Source organism: Tursiops truncatus, chromosome 14, assembly GCF_011762595.2.
Source record: "Tursiops truncatus isolate mTurTru1 chromosome 14, mTurTru1.mat.Y, whole genome shotgun sequence".
Classification (NCBI taxonomy): Eukaryota; Metazoa; Chordata; class Mammalia; order Artiodactyla; family Delphinidae; genus Tursiops; species Tursiops truncatus.
This window is the reverse complement of record NC_047047.1, coordinates 57099652-57126672: the sequence shown is the minus strand read 5'-3', so window position 1 is coordinate 57126672 and position 27021 is coordinate 57099652. Positions and strand designations below refer to the sequence as shown.

Here is a 27021-nt window from a genome sequence, read left to right as displayed (position 1 = left end):
CACTTTACATACGTGAAATTGTTATTGCTGAAATAAATTGAAGGAGGAAATAATTGACCAGCGCAATTATCTGTCTGGGAATTTAAAATTCTGATTGCATGTTCTTTCCTGAAGAATCCAGTGCTGTTTGACATTCAGGGCCGACTATTTCCATTGCCTATTATAAACAGGTTTACTGACCTCTTGTATTTTTTCTTATTTTTACTAACACAATTCCCCCTCCATTCCCTTCTATTTTCTATCTAGAGTCTTAAACTATTGGTAAACCACTGGGAAAAAATGGTATGTGTACTTATATATATTATATACATCCCCATCTACTTTCCCAAAGCATTGGAAGTGGTTTACACTAAAAAAGAGCTAACAGCCCTTCTAGGTGCCTAGCACTGTTCTAAGAGCTTTAAATCCACTGACTCCTCAGGACAATACTATGAAGTAGGTATTATTATTTAAAGATTAGGCGCAGGGTGGTTAAGCAACGTGCCTGTGACAGGAGATCTATTGAGTAATAGGGCCAAGATTACAGCCCAGGTATTCTGGCTTCAAAGCCCGTGATCTTCACCACTACATTACACTACACGGCCTGTATAAAACCTCAAACCAGAAAAGTCAAAGGCCAAACGATAAAGGCTGAGGGCAGGTGGCAAGGAAGCTTGGTCACAGGAGCAGGGAAAGTTCCTTATGTACAAATACATAAACTTTGAACTGACTCTATGGAGGCCCCTGAATTATGTGGGAAATCTTGAATGTCTTCCTGATTCTCAGGTAAAGATTTAAATTTCCTGAAACAATGTGAGGGCAGTCATATCTATCACTGCCTCATTTTCAGTTACCTAGAACAAAAACCAAAACTGGTGTAGAGAAAGTGAGGCTGGTCTAATTTTACTAAAGCTGAAAAGACTGTCTACTCCAAACACTGCCCTCCACTGACTTGTGGAAATGTTTAAAATACACAGCACTAGATCGTCAGGTAGGCTAAGCCACCATCTCTGGTGCAAAGTTCAGGTTAACTGTAAATTTCCATATTAAGTGTAACATGCTCCCAGAGTAGTATCTCACAACGAGCTGGCTTCATAGTATACCTGGTGAGTTACCTCGCCAGCAAAGGCTGTGCTTATTAACCCTGGTGGCACAACAGAATCACCTGGGGGGCCATGAAGAAATACCAACGCCCAGATTCTACCCTGGACCAGTTAAGTTAGCCTCGGTGGGGAGGAGTGGAGGATGGGCATCAATATTTTTCAGAAGCTCCTGAAATGATGTTAAAATGAAGTCAGAGTTACAAAATCTCGAGGGGAATGTGCTGTCAGGCACATATAAGGGGATATAGGAGCTCAGGAAATGTCTGAATTATAGGTGCTGAGATCCCAGGTGATGTCATGAGTTAGGTAACTGCGTAACAGGGTTACATACAGGCTCGTGACCGTGTATGTTATCCTGCACCATCAAATGCTCAGTGGAGACAATTTAATATGAACTGACTCCTTATCCATGTCCTTTCTTTCCTCTGTGAAAGGTTCTCCCTTTTATCAACTGAAATGATCAGGAAAATACATATTCAGGCCTCACTGTTTGAACCTCTCCAAGAAATACTTTCCCTGAGGTTGACCTGAGAATCACTACATGAATAGCACCTTTGCATTTTCATTTAACAATCAACAATGAAAGTGTCCATTCTATGTGACTGAATGTTCTGTATGTAAATTCTGTTCTGCTCCTTAGTAGCTCTGTGATCTTGAGAAAGATCATCTTTCTGGGTCCCAGGTTCTCTCCAGTAAAGTGTGGGGGATTAACACAAAGGAGGTAGGGTTTTGGGGAGAATTAGAAGTAAATACGTAAATTAACTAGCTCAGAAACTGAAATATGTCATTGTTTTACATATTCAAATTTCAGGCAGTAATGAAAAATTAATATCTTTTCCTGAATAAACTTATAGTATGATGATATAGAATAACTATTTCAATTATAAACTTCTGATTTGAAACCTTAGAAAATTAAGCTATAAAAATTGGGAAATTACTAAAATGCAATCAAATCTTAAGAGCTACGATACATTCTGGTTAAATGCCCAATAGCTCAAAAATTGTGGAAATAAATTCAACAGCTCACCTTTCCATTTCTTGTATAATGTGTTTGATGTCTTTTCCTAACTTAAACTTTTTCCCAAATGGAATATCGGAAATAATAGTATCGACACTTTCTGAAGGCAGTGGTAATTCTGAAACACAAAAATGAGAGAATCTGATGACAGTAAGTTCAAACATCTGCAACCTAAGTATGAGAAAACTGAAGTACACTGGATTATTTTTGCATATTAAATAAAATTTAGGGTTGCTAATACTGTTTCTAAGGAATTACAAGATCCTGAAAGGCTTTCATAATCACCAAAGATATATGGCATAGTTGTTGTATTCCGTTCTTTGAAAAGTATTTTTTTTATATTGGTATAATAAAATATGACATAAGCAGAATTTTAAATTAACCAGAAAATTCAACTCTTTAAACATATTACATGAATAGATAATTACTAGATCCAAGAAGAAATATATTAGGATGTCTAGAAAGACCTTTTACAAAATTACGTCCTATAACTTTCATTTTTCTTTTCATGATCATATATAAAATTTTGCATGATCTATTTGTTTTTAAGAGAGGTGGCCCATAGCTTTCATTGTGGTTTTAAAGGAGACCCAAAGGGTTAAGAACATCTACTTAAGTCCTAAGACTAGAGAAAAGGCCAAACAATCAATAATCAACAAAATGAATATCATCTCTAAAACAAAATACAGTGTTTGATTATCAAATCTAAATTTCCTTCTCAACTTTACATCTTATTCTCAGAAATCAGATTACCATAAGGTAATCTTACCTACACCCAATCTTAACTTCCACATTTTCTGAGTAAACTTTTCACTTTCCAATTATTTTACTTCCACCACCATCTAAACTAAGTTAGATAACCATTTTTATTTTGGAAAGCATCTAATTCTATAGAAGCGCAATAGAATTTAAATAGTCTTTACTATCTGAATACAATACAAATTTTTGTTGGCGGGAGATTTAAAAACAAAATAAAAAATCCTGTTATCTGGGAGAGTCTAATGAACACTTGCTGATCTTTCCTAGTTCTGACCTTACCCGAGATTAGTAGAAGAGCAGGCTGTTAGAAAACAAGTAACGGGATAATATTCTGTTCGGACTAGGCAGGAAATCTTTTCTCCATGTCACGTTTTGACTTCATGCCTTTGGTTTTAGGTTACTGATATGGGACACATCCATTTGAACACTGTTAACTATACTTTTTGTGAAACTACTGAAGACAATGTACAGACATGGTTATCAAACGTTTCTACATGAGGAACCAGGCAGTAACTTACTCCTGAGATTGAGCCCAAGTCTTTTGTCTACTTAAACACGCACATACATGAGTTGCCCATCTTCAGATTTGGTAACATTTTTTCCCCTTCTGGTTGGTGTCTATTTTTATTTGCAACTTTTCTACTCTGTACCATATAATTTGCTGAACTGCTTTAAATCATTTGAGAAGCTGAAGGAATAAACTTCGAGATAGAAAAGAGTAACTTTTTACAAAGTTCTAGAACTGAGTGGTGCTATCTTCCAATAGAACATAAAATAATCTGAACTTTCGTTGATGTGGCTTTTGTTGTGTAGCCTCTAGCGTCAGACAGTTTGCATTTGGCTCTGCCACTTACTAGCTATGCGACTTTGGGAAATTATTGCTTCAGTTTTCTCATCTGTAAAATGGGATAAGACTACCCATCTCAGAAGTTAACAAGCGAGGAACTCACGGAAAGTATGTAAAACAGTGCCTGGCATGTAAAGAGCACTCAGTAACTGTCAGCTATTGTCATTATTTACAATGTCCTCTCTGAGGTGTATAAGGACATGACAGCCAGGTGGAGACCAGTGGGTCAGAATCCTTCAGGGAAGCTCTGCAGAACTTCGCAAGTCCTTGTCACAGCGCCTCAAAGGCCTAGGGGGGGCAACTACTTCCAGATGGGCCTCTTTTCAACTCACCTTCCCTTTAGCAGTGGTTCCCAAAGTGTGTCCCTAGAGAAGCAGCATCAGTATCACCTGGGAACTACAAATGCAAACTCTCGGGGCCCCCAGCCAAACCTATTTAGTGCGTATCAGAATCGACTGAAGGGCTTCGGTGGAACACAGACTGTTGGCCCCGCCTCCAGAGTTTCTGATGCAGAAACTCCGAAAATCACGAGCAGTTGACCCGTAAGATTAAACACGCAGTAAAATCTTTTAAATTATTAAATGTTTAAACTGCCTGTGAACAAAGAGTTTGTAATTAAGGAGATAAAATTCTGAAATAGAAACAAAACTCAAAACAAACAAGTAAAAAAATCATCTCTTTTTTACATCTCTGCAGGATGATTCAAGAACATGAAAAAAATTTTAAAAGACTGGTATGTCTTGAACAAAAACTGTCCTATTTACTCCCTCCTTCTGGGAGAAAAATGAGTAAGAACTGCTTAAAACCAGGATTATGGCCCTAAGATGTTTTATTCCAAAAGGTTTTAAGAGCCTTTAAGATATCTTTCTTTGTGTCTACTTAGACAAGAGACAAGGTAAATTGAGCACTTTTATAAAATTGGGCACGCCCTTTTTCTATTTTCTTTAATTATAGTTGTTTGTTATTCTTTCCATCCTCCAGGTTTATAACAATGGCATTCTGTCCTGTAATTCTCAGGTGTTCAAAATTAGTTGTATATTTGATCCAATCCTCATGACCATTTTACCTTGGCTTTCTCTACTCCTCAGTTGGTTCATCTCTTAAATATCTGGATTTTATTAATTTTTCCCCCCCTCAAAAGTGCTTATTAGTGAAATGTTGCCTGAACCTTTTTATATTTGAAAATATCTCTATACTAAAATGACATCTTGGTTGGGCGCGATATTTCTGGGTCCCACTTTGCCTCAGTAACCTTGTAAGTAGCCACTATTCCACTGGCTATTGCTCTACCACTTTGTTTCTTTCCATCACGGCCAGATTTTGAAGTTTATTGCATTAGATTATGCGCTTTCCTTATTTGGTTGCTGCTGGTGAAATTTTTCCCTTTTATTTATACTATTCTTTTTCTGATTTCATTAAATACAAGAGAATACAAATACTTCAATGAAGCTGAAGTTTCAATCTGTCTTCTTAATCCATAATGAGTCTTGAATATGCGAAATGTAGTTTGGCATCTGGATCTGGTCACCATTTAATTTATAGTCCAAACAGAAATCTTTATTTATTTATTGAAGTGTAGTTGATTGAATGATTCAGGTATACAGCACAGTGATTCAGTTTTTATATATGTATAAATATATATATATAAGAATATATATATGTATTCTTTTCCAGATTCTTTTCCATTATAGCAAACAGAAACATTTTTGAGAACAAAGAGGTTAGAAATAAAATTATATACTTTTTGAGATATTTATTGTCTAACAAATTGGTTTATTATTATGGTGAACCTAAAAAATAACATATCTGGCATAGTGAAGTTTTTTTAAAATAATTATTTTATTGGAGTATAGTTGATTTACAATGTTGTGTTAGTGAAGTTTTTTTTTTGCGGTACGCAGGCCTCTCACTGTTGTGGCCTCTTCCGCTGCGAAGCACAGGCTCCGGACGCGCAGGCCCAGCGGCCATGACTCACGGGCCCAGCCGCTCCGCGGCACGTGGGATCCTCCAGGACCGGGGCACGAACCCGTTTCCCCTGCCTCGGCAGGTGGACTCTCAACCACTGCGCCACCAGGAAAGCCCTGAAGTTTTTTTTTTTAAATAAAAACTTAAAATATTATTTAACTTTAAAAATAAGTGAAATACTTATTTATGGTCTGTACTCATATGCTGAGCAGTTTCTTGGATGCATCAGCTCTAATACCATGTCACCACTGGCATTTTTCAGAAGAAGGTAGTATTTTTGTTTGTTTGTTTGTTTGTTTTTGCGGTACGCGGGCCTCTCACTGTTGTGGCCTCTCCCGCTGCGGAGCACAGGCTCCGGACGCGCAGGCCCAGCGGCCATGGCTCATGCGCCCAGCCGCTCCGCGGCACGTGGGATCCTCCCGGACCAGGGCACGAACCTGTGTCCCTTGCATCGGCAGGTGGACTCCCAACCACTGCGCCACCAGGGAAGCCCGGTATTTTTTTTTTAAATATGGACTTCTAAAATTTTTCGTACAGTTGCTTGCAACATTCTTCAAAGTTTCATTTTTACGGTTGATAGCACGGTAGAGCTCAGAGTAAATTCTGCTATATGGAGGAGACTCTCAATTCTATTTTTTTTCATAGGGAAAGTGTAAATATCTCAGCTCTCTGGTTCAGAGTCTCTCCATTCAGAGTGCCTTTGACAAGTATTTTCACAACACAAAACGCAAATAAGTTGTCTCTATCATTCTTTTAATTGTTATGACAAATTTAGAGGCTGTAAGATCTAAGCCTTCTCAATTTTATTCCATTCCATTCTAGAATATACATTTATCCAATTAAAATTAAGGAAGCCATTAGAAGATTCTTCCTATAATATACCCAAGGTGTATTTACAAATTTCAGAATAAATACTGTGCATAATTGAGCTCTCACTGTTTTAATTGTTCATTTCTTCCTTGGTGATTGTAGGGATAGATTTTAATGTCCAGTTGCCAGTTTTGTTTTTTATAACTGTGATTCATCAAAACTTTCAAAAACTTAAGGTTTTTGGCACTCCATTTGTTGAATTCTTTGATTACAGATTTCCAATGAATTTTGAAAAAAATGCAACTGCAATTAGGCAACTTGTTTATTTTTAAAAGTTTATAGCACAATTATAAGATACCCTGGCTGATTTACAAAGTAATTCTTCAAAGGCTTCAACATTTTTTAAAACATTTAAGTATAGTTGACTTACAATATTGTGCCAATCTCACTGTACAGAAAAGTAACTCAGTTATACACATATATACATTCTTTTTTATGTTCTTTTCCATTATGGTTTATCCCAGGAGATTGGATATAGTTCCTCGTGCTATACAGTAGGACCTTGTTGTTTATCCATTCTAAATGTAATAGTTTGCATCTACCAACCCCAAACTCCCAGTCCATCCCACTCCCTCCCCCCTCCCCCTTGGCAACCACAAGTCTGATCTGTCTGTGAGTCTGTTTTGTAGATAGGTTCATTTGTGCCACATTTTAGATTCCACATATAAGTGATATCATATGGTATTTGTCTTTTTTTAAAAAATAAATTTACTTTACTTTTGGCTGCATTGGGTCTTTTTTGCTGAGCGTGGGCTTTCTCTAATTGCAGCAAGTGAGGGCTACTCTTCGTTGTGGTGCGTGGGCTTCTCATTGTGGTGGCTTCTCTTGTTGCGGAGCACAGGCTCTAGGTGCGCGGGCTTCAGTAGTTGTGGCCTGGGGGCTCTAGAGCGCAGGCTCAGTAGTTGTGGTGCACAGGCTTAGTTGCTCCATGGCATGTGGGATCTTCCTGGACCAGGGCTTGAACTCATGTCCCCTGCATTGGCAGGTGGATTCTTAACCACTGCACCACCAGGGAAGTCCCTGTCTTTCTCTTTCTGACTTACTTTACTTAGTATGGTAATCTCTAGTTGCATCCATGTTGATGCAAATGGCATTATTTCATTTTTTTTTTACTGAGTAATATTCCATTGTATATACATGTACCACGTCTTTAGCCATTCATCTGTCATTGGACATTTAGGTTGTCTTCATGTTTTGGCAATTATGAATAGTGCTATGAACATAGGGGTGCATGTATCTCTTTGAATTATACTTTTGTCCAAGTATATGTCCAGGAGTGGGATTGCTGGATCACATGGTAATTCTATTTTTAGTTTTCTGAGGACCCTCCATACTGTTTTCCATGGTTGCTGCATCAACTTACATTCCCACCAACAGTGTAGGAGGGTTCCCTTTTCTCCACATATTCTCCAGCACTTGTTGTTTGCAGACTTTTTTTTTTTTTTGCGGTACGTGGGCCTCTCACTGTTGTGGCCTCTCCCATTGCGGAGCACAGGCTCCAGACGCGCAGGCTCAGTGGCCATGGCTCACGGGCTCAGCTGCTCTGTGGCATGTGGGATCTTTCCGGACCGGGGCACGAACCCGTGTCCCGTGCATCGGCACGCGGACTCTCAACCACTGCGCCACCAGAGAAGCCCTGCAGACTTTTTAATGATGGCCATTCTGACCAGTGTGGCGTGGTACCTCATTGTAGTTTTGATTTGCATTTCTGTAATAATTAGTGATGTTGGGCACCTTTTCATGTGCCTACTGGCCATCTGTATGTCTTCTCTGGAGAAATGTCTATTAAGGTCTTCTGCCCACTTTTTTGATTGGGTTGTTTTTTTGTTGTTGAGTTGTATGAGCTGTTTGTATATTTTGGAGATTTAGCCCTTGTCAGATGCATCATCTGCAAATATCTTCTCCCATTCCGTAGGTTGTCTTTTTGTCTTTTTTTTTTTTTTTTGGTTTCCTTTGCTGTTCAAAAACTTGTAGTTTGATTAGGTCCCATTTGTTATTGTTTTTATTTTATTGCCTTGGGAGACTGACCTAAGAAAACATTGGTACAATTTATGTCAGGGAATGCTTTGCCTATGCTCTCTTCTAGGAATTTTATAGTGTCGTGTCTTATGTGTAAGTCTTTAAGCCATTTTGAGTTTATTTTTGTGCATGCTCTGAGGATGTGTTTTAACTTTATTGATTTACATGCAGCTGTCGAACTTTCCCAACACCACTTGCTGAAGAGACTGTCTTTTTCCCATTTTATATTCTTGAAAGGCTTAAACATTTTTAAACCTACCTAATGATGGGCAAGCAAATAAAGCGTGTACGGTCATGCTGAATTACTTTTTTTGCATTCAACCATCTTTATCACAGATAGCCTGCAGTTCAGTTACTCTGCGTAAATTAAAATTTTTTTTTTAAAGTCTGTTATTTTGATAACTTAAGTTTCTATTTCAATTCAGAACATCACAGCTTGTTTGGAGGTAACTATGAATTATGTAGGTACCATGTCAAATTCCAAGTACATTTCTGCTTCACAGGTTACTTTATTTAATAAGAACATTAATTTTCACCATGATGCTGTGGTCCACCAAATAATGCATAAACAGACACACATGCAGTGCTGAGCTGAATTTACAGCAGCATTCAAAATAATGAAAGATGTTTCATCTCTGACAGAAAAAACTTCCTAAATTTCCAAGAACTGGGGGAAAAAAAAGCTAAACCACTACTGGAATTGACGTAGCTGATCTTTTTGAAGCATCTGATAACACGGATACAAAAATGGCAACATTTACCTTTCTGCAGAGGTCTTCTGCTAATGGAGCCAACATATTAATAGCTATAGCTTCATTTTATTTATGTACATAAGGAAATTTGGAATTGAAAATGAGCAAAATTAATTTAGAAGAGTGGTCACTTGATCTAAATGAAAAGTCATGCTTCACAGAGTGACATTTAAATGCAGTTCTTTCAGCTGCATGTGATAAATACTTAATTGTGGCTCAGTCTCCTTAAAATAATGACTAAGTTTTGAAGTAAATGCTAGATGCTTCTATGAACAGATTTGTTTCATTGGATTAGTGCTATCATCATGGCCCTCACAGTGGATGATAAATGGTAATAAACATTTTACTCAAGTTATCTGTTCATCAACAGCTTTCTTGAGAAATATAAACTTTTTCATTAAATATGCACTTTTAAAACCTAACTGCTGCTGAAAGAGTTTGTTACAGAATAGTAGCATTACCAGATAATAAAAAGGGATTTACACCATATGATAAACCATAAAGCCATTGTAGCAAAAACACTCAAACTCTATGGTGAGCTTCTTACCCCCTATTTCCCACACATATTTCACACACACCTAACCCATCACTTCCTACACTTCCCCCTGACTCCCCAAATGCCAGGGCATCCTGGCAGCTTCATGAATCTTGCAGGATATGGTGTGAGTCACAACACACCTGACTAGAACACCGAGGGCCAGGTGAGCAGGGGCAGGACTGGTATTAGAGGAAAACTCACACTAATAAGAAACAAAATGCAACCACCACATTATGTGGAGCTTACGGGTGTAGAAAAAAGCATATGCCTGATATCTACAAGTGTAGAGACGAAGGCAGAGATGTGACTGAGAACAAAGCACGGTTATTACCAATAATCTTATTATACACTCGTTCACTGAATGTGACAGGCTACAGAATGTCTAGTTAGAAGGAGTGAAAACATTCCCCTTTTTTCACCTGCCTATGATTTTGTCATTTTAGTTAATCATTCGTGTGTTTCTTTTGCTCAAATCTGTATATATATTATACGAGAATGTAAGTATTTCTGTAGATTTAAAAAAAGCCTAATCAGTGACTAATTATTTCCTAAGACAGCCTGCAACATAATATTCATTTGGTTCCAAATTTTCATGATGATGAAAACTTACGAATAAACACGTGCAAAAATTCTGCATGTTAAAGGATTATCTCATCTTATATTAGTAGAGGGTTATAAGATAAAGTGAATGTTACTAAAAAAGTAGAAAAAAATAAGGCCATTAATGCACACAAAGAATAAAGACAGTGATTCTGCAAAAGCACAAATCACGGTAGGAGTTTCATTGAATACTAATGTTCCTAGATGTATCCATGCTTACAGAAGTCTTTAATTCATGCTGTGTTTCAGACACTGGACTCCATGTAGTTACGTAATAAATTCTCACTACGGCCCTATGAAGTAGGTACTAGCTTCATATTATAGATGAGAAAATACAGAGAGGTCCAGTGTTTTGCTGAAGGCTCCACAGTGAAGAAATAACAGTGGATCCAGGATTTATACTCAGTTTGATTCTGAAGTTCATATGTACTCTCATTATAGTAAGAGGTGGGAGATCCTTGTGTAGAAATACAATTCTAAATTGTAGTTATGATTAGAGCTTTAAAAGGTAAAACCAAATTAATGAAGAAAATATACAAAGAACAAATGCCGGAGAGGGTGTGGAGAAGAGGGAACCCTCTTGCACTGTTGGTGGGAATATAAATTGATACAGCCACTATGGAGAACAGTATGGAGGTTCCTTAAAGCACTAAAAATAGAACTACCATATGACCCAGCCATCCCACTACTGGGCGTATACCCTGAGAAAACCAGAATTCAAAAAGAGTCATGTACCACATTGTTCATTGCAGCACTATTTACAATAGCCAGGACATGGAAGCAACCTAAGTGTCCGTTGACAGATGAATGGATAAAGAAGATGTGGCACATATATACAATGGAATATTACTCAGCCATAAAAAGAAACGAAATTGAGCTATTTGTAATGAGGTGTATGGACCTAGAGTCTGTCATACAGAGTGAAGTAAGTCAGAAAGAGAAAAACAAATACCGTATGCTAACACATATATATGGAATCTAAAAGAAAAAAAAAATGGTTCTGATGAACCTAGGGGCAGGACAGGAATAAAGATGCAGACATAGAGAACGGACCTGAGGACACGGGGAGGGGGAAGGGTAAGCTGGGACGAAGTGAGGGAGAGGCATGGACATATATACACTACCAAACGTAAAATAGATAGCTAGTGGGAAGCAGCCGCATAGCACAGGGAGATCAGCTCGGTGCTTTGCCACCACCTAGAAGGGTGGGATAGGGAGGGTGGGAGGGAGACGCAAGAGGGAGGGGATATAGGGATATATGTATACATATAGCTGATTCACTTTGTTATACAGCAGAAACTAACACACCATTGTAAAGCAATTATACTCGAATAAAGTTGTTAAAAAAAAAAAGAAAATAAACACTTGTATCTAGCGAGAATGTCCACCTTTAAAGTAGAGGCATGCAACGAAGGGGTACTTATTAAATAGTTAATATTGGCCCCTACGTACACAAGATATATAATCCCCCCTAGACTGACTTTTAATATTAAAAGGCTGTGACGTTAAAATAATTTAAAACAGATGTTTTATTCTTTCCTCCAGAAAGTTATCTTGAAAACCAGTAATTCACAAAAGAAAAATCTACAAATGACATAAAGTGAAAAAGGGTTTATCGCACTAGTAATTAAAGGTAAACTTTACAATATTTTACCAGATTTGTAAAGAGTTTAAAAAATCGTAATAGAACGATAATATCCAGCCTCAACAAAGGCTGAGGGAATGTGCACTACAGTGGCCACACCTGGTCTGGTGTGACCTGTTACAACTTCCATCCTCATGCGCTCTGCCTTCCCGTCACCAGGAGTGCCCGTCCTGCCGCTTGTGCACTGCGTCCCATCCTTTCTTGGGGGCTGTGAGTGTATCAGATGAGCAATTCTCTCTCTCCTACACTGTTGAGTTTCTCCTGTTTATCTGTTCATTCTCTTTAGCATAAGAACATGTTGTACTTTTTTAAAAAAAGTGAATTCTATCTTCAAAAAATCCCTGCTTGATCCCTAATCTCACCACTTTCTATTACTGCCCCATCTCTCTGCTCCCCTTACCAGTCAAACTGCCCAAAAGAACGACCAGGGCCAGCCGTCTGCAGGCTACCTTCCCCCGTTCTCTCCGGGACCCACTCAGGCGGGCAGGTCTATGTTCCCGCTGCTCCACCGAAACAGCCAGGTCATATTTTGCTTCACTGCCCAGCAGCATCTGACACAGCTGATGGTTCTTCCTCAGATTCTCTCTTACCTTCTCATCACTGGTTGTTCCTTTACTAGATTCTCACCCTCCAGAACTCTAAGCATCTCATCCTCAGAGAAAGCCTCTCTTTTCTCTATTTGTACTTATTTCCTAGGTGATCTCATGGATTTAAATGTTATCTATACTAGGGATGTCTATCTTCTCCCTTAAGAAACTCCAGGTCTGTATACTGACCTACTGCACTGACATCTTCTCCATGTGGTATCTAATCATCACGTGGAACTGAACAGGCCCCAAACTCCAACTTGTTCCGCCTGCAGTTTTCCCCAACTCCACCCTCTAGCTGCTCAAGTCAGAAAGCTCAGTCATCCTTGTTCTTTTGCTCATAGTTAATCCACCAGCAAATCCTGTTGGTTCTACCTTCAGAAAATATAGATACATATCTCTGACCTCTACTTAACACCTCCACCAATATCACTTTGCCCCAAGCCACCACCATTTCTTACCTGGATTATTGCAATAGTCTTGTAACTAGTCTCTTTGTTCCAATCCTTGCCCTACTATTGTCTCTTCTTAACACAGCAGTTAGAGTGATCTTTTAAAAAAGTAGGATTTATTTGGCTATTGGGTGTCATAGAGAACTTTCTTCTTAAAATTTTTTTTTTAATAACAGGTGAGCAGTTATACTTGATTTTAAAGTGAAATCTTATGGGAAATGCCCCAAGCATGAGAACTGATGAAAGTGGAGTTGGGAGCGCAGCAACGTTCTGATGGGCAAATCAGTACTTCCTTCCTCATGCTGTTTAGGCACTTTGGAGATTGTACAGGGTATGAAAAACCACTGCTCTGGAACAACTTATAGAGCTATTCCATTTTTCTCGAGGTCTCAAAAAAATAGCTTTCTTAAAGAAATTAGGGTATATGAAAACTTGATTTCAGTCTAATCACCCCTTGGCTTCCTCTAGAAAATTGCGTCTTATGCGCAGAGTCCCGTTAAAAACCTTGACAGAAAGGTTGAAAAGATAGTCATTGATAGCAAACAACTATGCGATCTCAATCAATAGTACAGTTTCTTCTCTGACACTGCTTTATTATGCATTTATATAAAAGTTATCCTCATATTTTCTTCTTGTTAATAACTCATCTCTACTACTTTTCTACTATAATAAAAATTTGTTTAAACAATATTCTGTTCCTCTAGATTACAGATTCAATACTGGGACTTACCTACCACCTATTCTCTCATTCTCATGTCAAGAGAATACGATTTTCTTAGCTGGGAATTAAATGTGGTCACTTTTAAGAGAGAAAGGTGCACTAAGGGAAAAAAAGAAGGAATGTGAGCCTTCTCTCGAACAGTCTAAATACCTTGGCCCTTAGGGAAATATTATTTTGGACTCCACAGACTTGATTCCTCATCATGTTTCTTGCTGCTGATTCCGCATCAGTAAACTGGGAGTAATGGTTTCCCTCTACCTCACAGCGTGACCAATTGTCCTGGTTTGCCCCAGACTTTCCCAGTTTTAGCCCTGAAAGTAGTACTGGTTTAGCAAACTGGGATAGTTGGTCACCTCACTCCCTATATCACAGGAATACTGTCCAATGAGACAGGAGAAGGTAAGATAATTCAAAACATTTCATATACTTTATCTGAAAGAATCCACAGAGCTATTATTATTATTCTGTTTATTTTACGCCTATACTAAGTGATCCCTGGTTATGATGTGAGAAATGGTTCAGCTGCAACAACACATCTTAAGAAGGCATGCTTTTACTTACATGCTTAGGGAAACTACATAAATACCGTTCCTGATCATGAATCATTTGAAGAATTAAAAAGTTACAATTATCATATTGGAAGTACACTGAGTATTGGCGCCACAGATATATTACAGGGTATAAACAATTCAACCTTTATATATGAAAAGTGAGTCTTGTTTTATATTATGATCCTAAATGTATTTGCAAATGTTCATTTACCCCAAATGTTTGCATTTTTAATATCTTACCTATCACAGAGGCTTTAAGTAACTCAATTTTATCCTTAAGGCCTGCAGCTTTCAGATTGTCACAGGCACCTAGTAACTGTGAGTCACTGACGTCAGCACCCATGTAATACACATCCTGTGAGGGAAGAAATTCATATTATAAGTATAAATAAACCCATATTTTATGTAGTTAAGAAAATCTACTTGCATTTTCAATGATGAAAATGAAATTAATAGATTTGTTAGTTCAGGTTAAAACAAATTTAGAATATTTCTTTAAAATGACATTCATGGGCAAAAAACAGAAGTTTTTGTTAAAATTTTAAAAACTGTTAATAATATTTTACAATTACAAATGTCTAAGGAATTTAGGGATTTATATAATCTAGGCCATGACTAATTATTGTATTTCTATCATATTTTCCTAAATTTCTCACAGTGTTTAAAGAAATAACACAGCAATTTAACCCTTCATAGTCTATTTTTATTACAGTTATATAGCAACTTGTATAATTAAAAAATAATCCCTAAATAGACAGTCTACCTGTAAATAATTGGTAAGTGAATACACACACACACTGATTAACGTAAAACATTGCCTGGTTTACCAAACTTTAGAACTTACTGGCCATTCTTTAGCAGCTTCCAAAAGTATTGTTCCAAGTCCACACATTGGATCTAAAACAACTGCACCAGCCTATAGACAGAAATGTTGATTTGCTATCATTAAATCTATTATAATAGGTAATATAAAAGAAACCTAACACTTGAGGAATCAATATTTCAGAGTAAAGACTCCTTTCTATACTTCATTAGGAATTTCAGGTAGTTAAAGCCGTAGTGCAGGTATGCTTGACACATTTAAAGATTAGGAAGGAGACCAGTGTGGCCAAAGCACAGTGAGCGAGAGGGGCAAGGTGGTGAGTACGTCAGAGAGGTGGCCAGACAACTCCATCAGGTGGGCTGCATTACACCGCGTGCAGTCACAGCCACCGAGCCCTACAGGTTGAAAACACTGTGTAGCTCAGGCTCCAAGCCCACAGAACGACACCCGGGGCTTCTGCTCCTCTCTCAGCAAGTCAAACAGTGAAGTGGTCGCCACCTGGAGCATGGCCACCGCTGTGGCAGAGGGAAAGAAAGCAAGACAGATCAGGCACTGGCTTTTAAAGGTGCCACCTGGAAGGGACATACATCATTTCCACCGACATGTCAGTCACAGGACACACACAATTTGAAGGGGCCAGGAAAGTGTCATCCTATCTGTACTTGAGAGGAGAACAGGAAGTGCGGAGAAAAAACTAAGAACTCTCCCATCTGGGCAGTGGGGCTGGGGTGGGGTGACATCACGTCAGATCTCGTAGGTGTTACAAGGGGTCTGGTTCTATGCTGAAGGGTGGGAAGCTGTTGGAGGGAAAGTAAGCAGGAGTAACATGATGTTACATTTCAAAGGGATCATTCTGGCTGCTCTGTTGAGAACGGATCACAGAAGGGCAAGAGTGTTACAGGGAGGCTAGTTAGGGAATCCAGGCAGAGATAACGGTGGCTTGAATAAAGAGTGACGCTGGTGGAAGTGGGGAGAAGTAGTTGGATTCTGGGTATATTTTAAAGGTAGAACCAACAGGATGGATTGCATGTGGCGTGTTAAAGAATGACAACGGTCTGAAGTGACTGAAGTTTTTGACCTGAGCATCAGGAAGACGAGCTGCCTGTTACTGAGCTGGGAAGTGTTGGGGAGGAAAAGCTACAAAGGAGACGAGAGTATAGTTCTGGACATGTTCATTTTGAGATACCTCTTAGACCAAGCATGGATGTCAAGTGGACTTAAGCATCTGGAGTTCAGAGGAGAGGTTCAGGCCACAGATATAAATTTGGGAACCGTGGTTGTTAGTTTGTAAATGGTATTTAAAGCATCAAAACTGGATAAGCCATCTAGGAAGCAAGAGAAGTTAGAAAAGAACAGTCTATGGGCTGGACGCCGGTGATCTCCTAAGTACAGACATTTGGTAGATGAATACTCAGCAGTGCACACTGACAGCAGCACATCCTGACGTAGAACCTAGAGTGGTCCCGAAACAAAGTGGAAACACCCATTTCAAGAAGGAGTGATGACAGTGTCCACATGCTAGTAGATTAAGCAAGATGAGCTGTTTCAGTGGAGTGTTGGCGATGAGAACCTGAGGGAAGTGGGCACAAGAAAGAGTGGGAAGAGAAGAAGTAGACACCAAGTATGGACAACTAGTTTAAGTTTTTCTGTAAAGGGAAGCAGAGAAGGGGGTGGTAGCTGATGGAGCATGTGGGTTCAGGAGAGGGTTAATTCTTTTTTAAGTTGCAAGATGTGTACATGCTGATGGGAATGACCTAGTAGAGAAAAAAGTCCTCAAGTAGGCAAGAGGGAATGGAATCCAGTACACAAGTAATGGAGTGAAACAAGGACAGTTCATTTATTATAATGAAGACCAGGCAAAGTATGAGGGCGTAGATTCCAATATGTCGGTAAACTTGGTGGGAAGAACATGTTAAAGTTCTCTTCTGATTCCAATATTTAAGTCAATTAAGAAGTAAGAGAATTCAAAGTGTGGGCAAGAAATGGCTGTAATGATAGAACATAAAATCCAAGCTGTGAAAGGGGGCTGAGGACAGGTGGTGAGTAGGGTCGCCTACTAGAGGTCCCACGGGGTTAAAGAACTGCTTTAGGGCCCAAGAGGAAGTGAATGCGAAAGAGAAGGTTAACAGCAGGATCCTTGAATCTGAGATGTTGGAAGGTATACCCTTCTGGGTATGACAAAGTCTAGGATGTGACTAAGGCAGATCGTTAGAGGTAGGGAAGCCAAGACACTAAGGGAGCAGACTACACAGTGGACACTGAGGTCGTAAAGAATTACGCAGGAGAAATGGTCTAAACCATTACAGAAAAGATAGGAAGAGATCTGTAGACACCGGGATAATCTGATGGCATGCGCTTCTAAGGCAGTGAGAGATCTGGGGGCAGGAGGGGCGACGAGGCCAAGCAGGACGCCTATCCCACCTCCAGGCCCAGCGGTCCCTTGGTCTGTCTACAGAGGAGGCAGAACGCTCAGAGGACAGCCAGGACATCAGGGGGTACCTGATGGAAAGAAACAAAATGTCCTTCAAGAGAGAGAGACTTTCCCCCGGCATGAAATTATGGAGAGTATCACACGGGTCCCCCATGAAGGGGCAGAGAGTAACAAAAAGGATAATGATTTAAATGGCAACTTTAAGATTAATAGTGGTATGAGAACTAATCTTTATTAAGATCTTAAAATGTGCCAAACACTGTGTTCTTTCTCCCCCATGGTCCCTGTTCAATGAGGTAATTTGACCTTAAGTATCTTTCAGTGTCTATTTTACTGTAGGACCTTTTCTATCCATGACATTTGGGTACACAGGCAAAAGCAGAGAAGTATTTCCATATGCTTAAAAGAATAACTGAGATTTATAGAACTTGGTTTTCCTTACTTGTTATGATATATAGGAAGAACAGTTTATAGTAAACATGAAAAAGATCGAACGACCCCAGACTTGAGTTTCATTTTTCGTGGCACTGGCCTACCTGAGGTTGAGCTGCCTGTGCACTGCTCTGGGTACCAAGCTCCAAAGAGGGGCCTGGATCAATGCTGGATACTGGGATCACTTACACGGTGGGTCACCACTGCCTTCCCCCCAAAAGAACCCTGCTGTGCTATTTCTCACCTACTTTAACAGACCTTCTTTGTTGATGGTCACATTAGAGAAACAATTTTTACTTTCGGTCCTAGCAGGACAAACTGACAAAAGGGAAAAATTTCATTGAGTATTATCTGTGGATATTTTCGATCATTTACTTTCTACATTTCTGACAATTGTATGTTTGTATCAGATAAAGGCAACATTTCAAATTTGTAGGTGGTTATATAAATTAATATGTAAAACTGTGGTGACATCACTGGAAGTTTGGGAAAAAATAAACTGTTACCATATCCCTCTCTCCTTACGAAAAGAAATTTAGGCTAAAGATTTAAATCAAATGAAAAAGAAAATCATGGATTCTGGGAACGTGGTAATATGGAAATAGCTCTCTCCTTGTTCTCTCAACTCTGAGCTACTTACTTCTGAGGCAAGCGATGCTCAGAACTACAGGCAACCGGTGCCAAGCGATGCCCTGGGCTCTGCTGAGGTCCCAGGAGAAGGAACCAGTATGAGGTCTCCTTGCCATGGGCTGGGTGGGTGATTAGAGACCAGCACTGGAACCCAGAGGGGAAACCACTGGAATCAGGGAAAAACCTGGTCTTCAGAGATCTGTGGACCTGCAGGGAGACCAGTGCATAGAAAAGTTTTCAGAGTGCCTGAGCATGGCGGACAGTCTCCTTACACTACCAAACCCAGGGGTGCCAGAGATCCACTTGCCTTTTACCACTTACAGGATTCCAGGCATTTAAAATACTTTACTAACCACACTTGAGCCCCAGTGAGCCAACAAAGAAAAATAATGACACATCTAAGGGGAGGAGGTCCCTCAAAACCCAGAGAGAACGTAGAGCAAGCAGAACACACATCTAGTGAAATGAAACTTTTGGAGGGAACAGATAAACATGTGAAAAAAAGTAAGAGCTTCTAGAGATAGCAAAGACAGCACACACATACACAATTTTCCAAAGCTAAAAAAGACCATGATTTTAAAGCTAAACATTTCAATAAATAAAGTAGAGCACATCTTTGTGACTCTTGTTATAGTTTCTAAGATAATATCCAAGAATAACTCAAAACGCAGAGCCAAAATATAAAGAGATGGAGAGCATGTGAGAAAGGAAGCTTAACATGTTTATCACAGGAATTCCAGAAGCAGAAAAAAGGAAGTAGTTTAAGGTTAAAGACACTAAAGCAAAATAATTGAGGAAATAATAATTCAGTAAATAATGCACGAAAGCGTGCCCGAGGTGGAGGAAAAAAATGTTTTTTTTATAATTATAAATTCCAAATAATAATTATTATAACTATGATTATTATTACTGTTGGGGTGCAGGGCAGGCCACCCCAAAATATGCTTCAATGGCACATTGATTATCTTGAATTAAAGTTACTTGAGAAACAGCCGGTAAAAAGAAATGATATTAACAAAGAAGGAATGAAAGAAAAAGACACCTCCTTTCCCCCTGAAAGCAGGAACTAAATTTCCCTTGTGAAGGTATCCTCCCACTACTGGGAGGAGATAGAAAGCATCCTTATCACCAGAGTTAGGGAACCGAAGGCTAAGAAAGCTGTATAAACAAACTTTGTTAGTTCTTCATTCGTCTGCTACTACAAGCACAAGCCCCTTTGTTTCATTAAATCTTCACAAATAATTGTTTCTTTGTCTAAAAATAATACATAAACAACCTGCTTTGGTCACTTCAGGGGTCCCATTTCTATTAGATGTCCATGCATATGAGTTAAATATTTTTTTCCTCCTATTAATCTGTCTTGTGTCAATTTAATTATTAGACCAGCCAAAAGAACTCAAGAGGGGTAGGAGGGAAGTCTTCACCTCCCTGACGTTACTATAGCAGAAGTCAACACTTACATACTTTCTATATGCTAGGCATTGTTCTAATCACTTGATAAATGCTAATTCACTTAGTCCTCACATGACCCTGTGAGATTATTATTTTCATCTTGCAAATGAGAAACTTAGGCACAGAGATGTTAAGTTATCTTACATAAAGTTTCCCAGCCAGTAAGTGGTAGAGCCAGAATTAGAACTCAGTCAGACTCACCGAGTTCTGGGTTGAATAGAAAAGACTCTTACATAAGTATTTACATCCTGGTGATATTCCTGAACTTTAAAGGATTAAAGAGAAAACTCTCATAAGCTTGCAAGCAGAAAGGACAAGACAGGCATAATGGAAAAGAAAAATCACACTGGCGTGAACTACTCACCTAGAACACCAGAAGTGAAAAGACAATGGAATAGCATCTACAGACCTCTGAGAGAAAAGGACTGCAACTCAAGAATCTTATACCTAGCCAAAGTGACGATACCCAGGTTGACAGGAGGAAGTTTGAGGATATATAGGAATCCAGACAGTATATTCCTCAATACCACATTTGAGGAAAGTAGCTAAGAAAAGACTAATCAAGCAACAAATAAACCTGAGCCGAGGCCTCAAAGTGAAGAACAAAGGTGAGGAGCAACGCACCTCACAATATATCTTCGTGCGTTTATACAGAAACGTGCATGTTACACACATTACATCTTAATGATTAAGGATAGGCTGTGTAATATAAGTGCAGAATAAGAACTTTTGAAACAGAGGGTCATGCTTTAAGGGAAATTCTGATACATAATAAATAATTTAGTTCAATCTAGTAGTTGGGAGTTGGGAGTGGAAGGCAGGAAAATGTTTCAAAGGTCTCATTGTAGGGAGGAGTAATTCTGTGGGGCAGAAGAGAAAGAAGTACCCTGGAGGTCTCATCTTATGATAGGGAAGAGCGGACAGAGGAGGGAAGATGAGAGTGTCTTGGTGGTAAAAACAGTGTCTTGGCAAAGAAAAGAGTTGATGTCTTGTTGTAAAGTTAGAATCGAGTCCCATGTGTTTAATTAAGAGAGCTGGGCGAGGGAGCCACTCATGGAATAGAACATAAAGTAAAATCCAACCTCAGGGAGAACAGTGAAACGATTAACTTGCTTAAACTAGCAAAAATAAAGAATAAACTGTCAGAAGTTACAAACAGAATAAAACAGGAGGAATGCAATCAGGTGTATCTATCATAATACTGAATACTCTCATTGAAAGACAGAGCCTATCAGAGTGGGATAAAAACAGAGCTGTGTTTATTAAAAAAACACACTTAAAACAATGCTGAAAATAAAGCAGTGTCAAAGAACTACTACAAAGGAAAATGCAAAGAGAAAGAAAACAGTGAAAATATTAATAAGACATGGTGAAATTTAAATTTAAACTTCCAACTCAAGATAATAAAAACTTTAATAACAAGGAAGAGGCACACTTCACAATGAAGCAGTAACATTCATAAAAGAGTATAAACCACACTACACAGCAGCTGAATGAGGTAACAACTAATAAAAATGCAAACTCTTAAAAAAATGTAATAACCTAATAAATTTCAAAATACCTCTTTGAGAACTGAGCAGATAGTAAAACAGTAAGTAAAGATATAAAGGCCATCTCTTGACTAGAAAATAAAATTATTTTCTTATGTCCATGGAATATTTACAAAAACTGATCAAGATCTTGGTTAAAGGACCTCGCTATTACATTAATAAGAATGAGACCAGTTTCCTTACCTTAATTTCTGCGAGAGAGGCCATTGCCCACGCTATGGTAGATCTCAGTCCTGCTGTCTTGATGTAAGCTCTGCTGGCTAAAGGAACCCTAAAAGAAAAGAACACCCAATATTACTGTATGTTAAAGAATATGATATAAACAAAAAATTAACCCATTCATATCTGTACCTCATTTTAACAAGTTCATACAACATGCACTAAAGTATTTCCTGTTAGAGAATATTTAACCTTATTACAAAATTACCTTCTCTAATTGGCACCTTGTCTAACCAGCCAGTGTGGTATTTCAGAAAGGTAAATTTTTTAGATAAGTGAAATTTAAACCATTTTGTGTTTAACTTATAAAGATTTAATCACATGAGGGAAATCTTCCTAAAGTGTTTATAGACTTCCCTGACTTCCCACACGGACTAGACCTTGCCTTGCTGATCTGGAGTCATCAAGAGGAACAGACTGCATTGTGATATAGATGTAGTATGGGAAGCACGGCTGAATGGATGCCAACCCTTGAAATATGTTTTCTAAAAGGTCCCTTTTGTAAGTTTGCTTTTTGCTCATTTGCATCTTTCTCAAAAGATGGAATGAAGCATGACATTGCATTGCCTAAGATAATTTATCGAACGAAGGGCTGAAGCAGACATCTCCCCAATGAGTTCACTGGCCTCCATTATGTATCACTTTATACTTTCTCCTCTACCTAATCATTGCTACTATCAGTGTTTCCAGATTTGATACATATTTTCAGAAAATTATTTTTATGTTTCTAATGCAACGAACAAGCATTTCCTTGGAAATCTCAATGCACTTTTCTATTTCATGTATACAATTTGTTGGGAAGACATTACGGGTATGATTTCAAGAATCAGTGCCTGGTTGTTTTGGGGATAGGCTTGTTCCAAAGCCACTAAGGGGCTCTTCTACTAACATTACACAAAGCCACAGTGTTTTCCAAACCCTATTTCCTTTCATCATTTTATTTCTGCTCTTTCTTTGACTTTAAGTTATCCTGTTTTGTATGTATTTACTGCAAGCCTCTTAAGATCTTAGAATGAAATAATTATAAATACCTTATCAAATAAAACGGTATAATTGCATATTTACTATTATGAGGAAGTCCTGAATGGTAAACCCATGAGAGTTGTGGTTTTTTTTTCTCTTAAAAGGTTTTTCAGGAAATAAAAATTCACATTGTGAATAGTACTATATCCACAGATTTGGAATCTGGGATATAAACTTTGCAGGTAAAAAGACTATAAAACATTTTGATCAATGAATCTTGCTTCTGCAGGTTAAGTGCAGCAATTACCTTGCTACAAAACACATTAGTTAAAACCAAAATGAAGAGATTATTTTCACTCTAGAAACAAACACAGAGGGAGAGCGAGAATTGGTATGGAAAACTGTCTTTGTCCATATATATTACAAAGTGCTTTTCTAAGCATCAGAGATTTATGTAGAACCTTTAAATTTTTAGCCATTATGTGCATATTTTTACTAATAGAGGTTTTATTTTATGGAAGCCAATTCTATTAATATGTGACAAAAGTGAACACATTCTTATTTTGCTTAACCTTAACCTTGGGCAAAACTAATCTGCTATTACTTCAACAAAATGGCCTCATTATGTCAGTAAAAATAAAATTATTTGGGGGAAAGAAGTGTTCAGAAATAAACTCCTTGAAAATGAAAATAATTCCCTACTTTTGTAAAATCCGCTGATGTGTTTAATCAGAGTTTAGCTGGCTTTTACCTTAGTACAAAAATAAAGGTGTTTTTTTCCTCCAGAAAGTAGGCATAGAGGGAACTTACCTCAACATAATAAAGGCTGTATATGACAAACCCACGGCCAACATTGTTCTCAATGGTGAAAAACTGAAACCATTTCCTCTAAGATCAGGAACAAGACAAGGTTGTCCACTCTCACCACTATTATTCAACATAGTTTTGGAAGTCCTAGCCATGGCAATCAGAGAAGAAAAAGAAATAAAAGGAATCCATATTGGAAAAGAAGAAGTAAAACTGTCACTGTTTGCAGATGACATGAAACTATACATACAGAATCCTAAAGATGCTACCAGAAAACTACTAGAGCCAATCAATGAATTTGGTAAAGTAGCAGGATACAAAATTAATGCACAGAAATCTCTTGCATTCCTATACACTAATGATGAAAAATCTGAAAGAGAAATTAAGGAAATACTCCCATTTACCACTGCAACAAAAAGAATAAAATACCTAGGAATAAACCTACCTAAGGAGACAAAAGACCTGTATTCAGAAAACTATAAGACACTGATGAAAGAAATTAAAGAGGATACAAACAGATGGAGATATATACCATGTTCTTGCATTGGAAGAATCAACATTGTGAAAATGACTATACTACCCAAAGCAATCTATAGATTCAACGCAATCCCTATCAAACCACCAATGGCATTTTTCACAGAACTAGAACAAAAGACTTCACAATTTGTATGGAAACACAAAAGATCCCAAATAGCCAGAGCAATCTTGAGAAAGAAAAACGGAGCTGGAGGAATCAGGCTTCTGGACTTCAGACTATACTACAAAGCTACAGTAATCAAGACAGTATGGTACTGGCACAAAAACAGAAATATAGATCAATGGAACAGGATAGAAAGCCCAGAGATAAACCCACGCACGTATGGTCATCTTATCTTTGATAAAGGAGGCAAGAATATACAATGGAGAAGAGACAGTCTCTTCAATAAGTGGTGCTGGGAAAACTGGACAGCTATATGTAAAAGAATGATTAGAACACTCCCTAACACCTTACACAAAAATAAAAACTCAAAATGAATTAAAGACCTAAATGTAAGGCCAGACACTATCAAATTCTTAGAGGAAAACATAGGCAGAACACTCTATGACATAAATCACAGCAAGATCCTTTTTGACCCACCTCCTAGAGAAATGGAAATAAAAACAAAAATAAACAAATGGAACCTAATGAAACTTAAAAGCTTTTGCACAGCAAAGGAAGCCATAAACAAGATGAAAAGACAACCCTCAGAATGGGAGAAAATATTTGCAAATGAAGCAACTGACAAAGGATTAATCTCCAAAATTTACAAGCAGCTCATGCAACTCAATATCAAAAAAACAAACAACCCAATCGAAAAATGGGCAGAAGACCTAAATAGACATTTTTCCAAAGAAGACATACAGATTGCTAAGAAACACATGAAAGGATGCTCAACATCACTAATCGTTAGAAAAATGCAAATCCAAACTACAATGAGGTATCACTTCACACTAGTCAGAATGGCCATCATCAAAAAATCTACAAACAATAAATGCTGGAGAGGGTGTGAAGAAAAGGGAACACTCTTGCACTGTTGGTGGGAATGTAAATTGATACAGCCACTATGGAGAATAGTGTGGAGGTTCCTTAAAAAACTAAAAATATGGGCTTTCCTGGTGGCGCAGTGGTTGAGAGTCCGCCTGCTAATACAGGGGACATGGGTTCGTGCCCCGGTCCGGGAAGATCCCACATGCCATGGAGCGGCTGGGCCTGTGAGCCATGGCCGCTGAGCCTGCGCGTCTGGAGCCTGTGCTCCGCAACGGGAAAGGCCACAGCAGTGAGAGGCCCACGTACCAAAAACAAACAAACAAAAAACTAAAACTGAAAATAGAACTACCATATGACCCAGCAATCCCACTACTGGGCATATACCCTGAGAAAACTGTAATTCAAACACAGTCATGTACCACAATGTTCACTGCAGCACTATTTACAATAGCCAGGACACAAAAGCAACCTAAGTGTCCATCGACAGATGAATGGATAAAGAAGATGTGGCACATATATACAATGGAATATTACTCAGCCATAAAAAGAAATGAAATTGAGTTATTTGTAGTGAGGTGGATGGACCTAGAGTCTGTCATACAGAGTGAAGTAAGTCAGAAAGAGAAAAACAAATACCATATGCTAACACATATATATGAAATCTAAAAAAAAAAAAAGGTTCTGAAGAACCTAGGGACAGGACAGGAATAAAGACGCAGACGTAGAGAATGGACTTGAGGACATTGGGAGGGGGAAGAGTAAGCTGGGACGAAGTGAGAGAGTGGCATGGACATATATACACTACCAAATGTAAAATAGATAGCTAGTGGGAAGCAGCCACATAGTACAGGGAGATCAGCTCGATGCTTTGTGACCACCTAGAGGGTGGGATAGGGAAGGTGGGAGGGAGACGCAAGAGGGGCGGATATATGTATACGTATAGCTGATTCACTTTGTTATAAAGCAGAAACTAACACACCATTGTAAAGCAATTATACTCCAATAAAGATGTTAAAAAAATAAATAAAGGTGGTTTTTGATCTTACATACATTTCTTCTTTTTTCTATTACACACCGTGTATCAGCAAGTTGAAGACATTCTCACCTACATCTCTCTAGCCTAGACTTTTCCCTTGAATCCCAGATCTTTATCTTCAAACGTGTATTTGGACATCTTTTACTTGGAGGTTCTTTAAGTACTGCAAAATTTAAAGATATAAACTAAGTACGCTCTCCTTTCCCTGTATTTACTATCTTGATACACGTCTTCATTTCCTTAGGCCACTTACCATCTATGTACTGGGTAATCTCATCTACACCTCCAGCTGAGACTTGTCACCTGAACTCCAGAGCTGCAACTTTAAATATCTACTTGGACGTGTTTCACTGGACACATAACTACTTCCTTTCCCCATATTTTATATCTCAGTGACTGACACCAGTGTCTCTTTGTTGCCAAAATCAGATATCTGAAAGTTATTCTAGACTCCCTAACATTTTCTTGAATGCACGGCCTCCTTTTTATTACCCCCAGCTTTGCCTTAGTTCATTTCTTCATCATTCATCGCCTGAACCGGTATGAGTTTAACCCCCCGCTTTTTTATTTCCTTTCCACTTTAAAATATAATTTCCTTGGTAATTTTTTAAAAATCACAAACCTAATCACAACACTCTTCTGCTTCAAATTCTTACTGCTTTTCGAATAAAATTCAAGTTATTTAACCCGGCTTATAAGACACTTCATGACTCATTCCCAATCCTCAGTCTCCTTTTCCACCACTCTCCCTATGCACTCCCTGTC

General features: G+C 38.4%; 1 protein-coding gene across 12 annotated transcripts in view; it reads right to left on the bottom strand.

Annotated features, from left to right (window-relative positions):
• The window catches only part of THUMPD2 (THUMP domain 2 tRNA and snRNA guanosine methyltransferase), a 45988-nt gene that overhangs the window by 5208 nt on the left and 13759 nt on the right, over positions 1-27021 (bottom strand). For 4 of the 12 annotated variants that reach the window (XM_073791421.1, XM_073791423.1, XM_073791425.1 and 1 more), the window contains 5 exons: positions 23717-23860; positions 21908-21995; positions 15251-15322; positions 14647-14761; positions 2110-2218 (listed from right to left, as the gene is read on the bottom strand). In XM_073791421.1, the coding sequence (XP_073647522.1) occupies positions 2110-2218; positions 14647-14761; positions 15251-15322; positions 21908-21995; positions 23717-23860 (528 nt within the window). The other 8 variants (XM_019943182.3, XM_004318507.4, XM_073791427.1 and 5 more) reach the window with 7 other exon arrangements.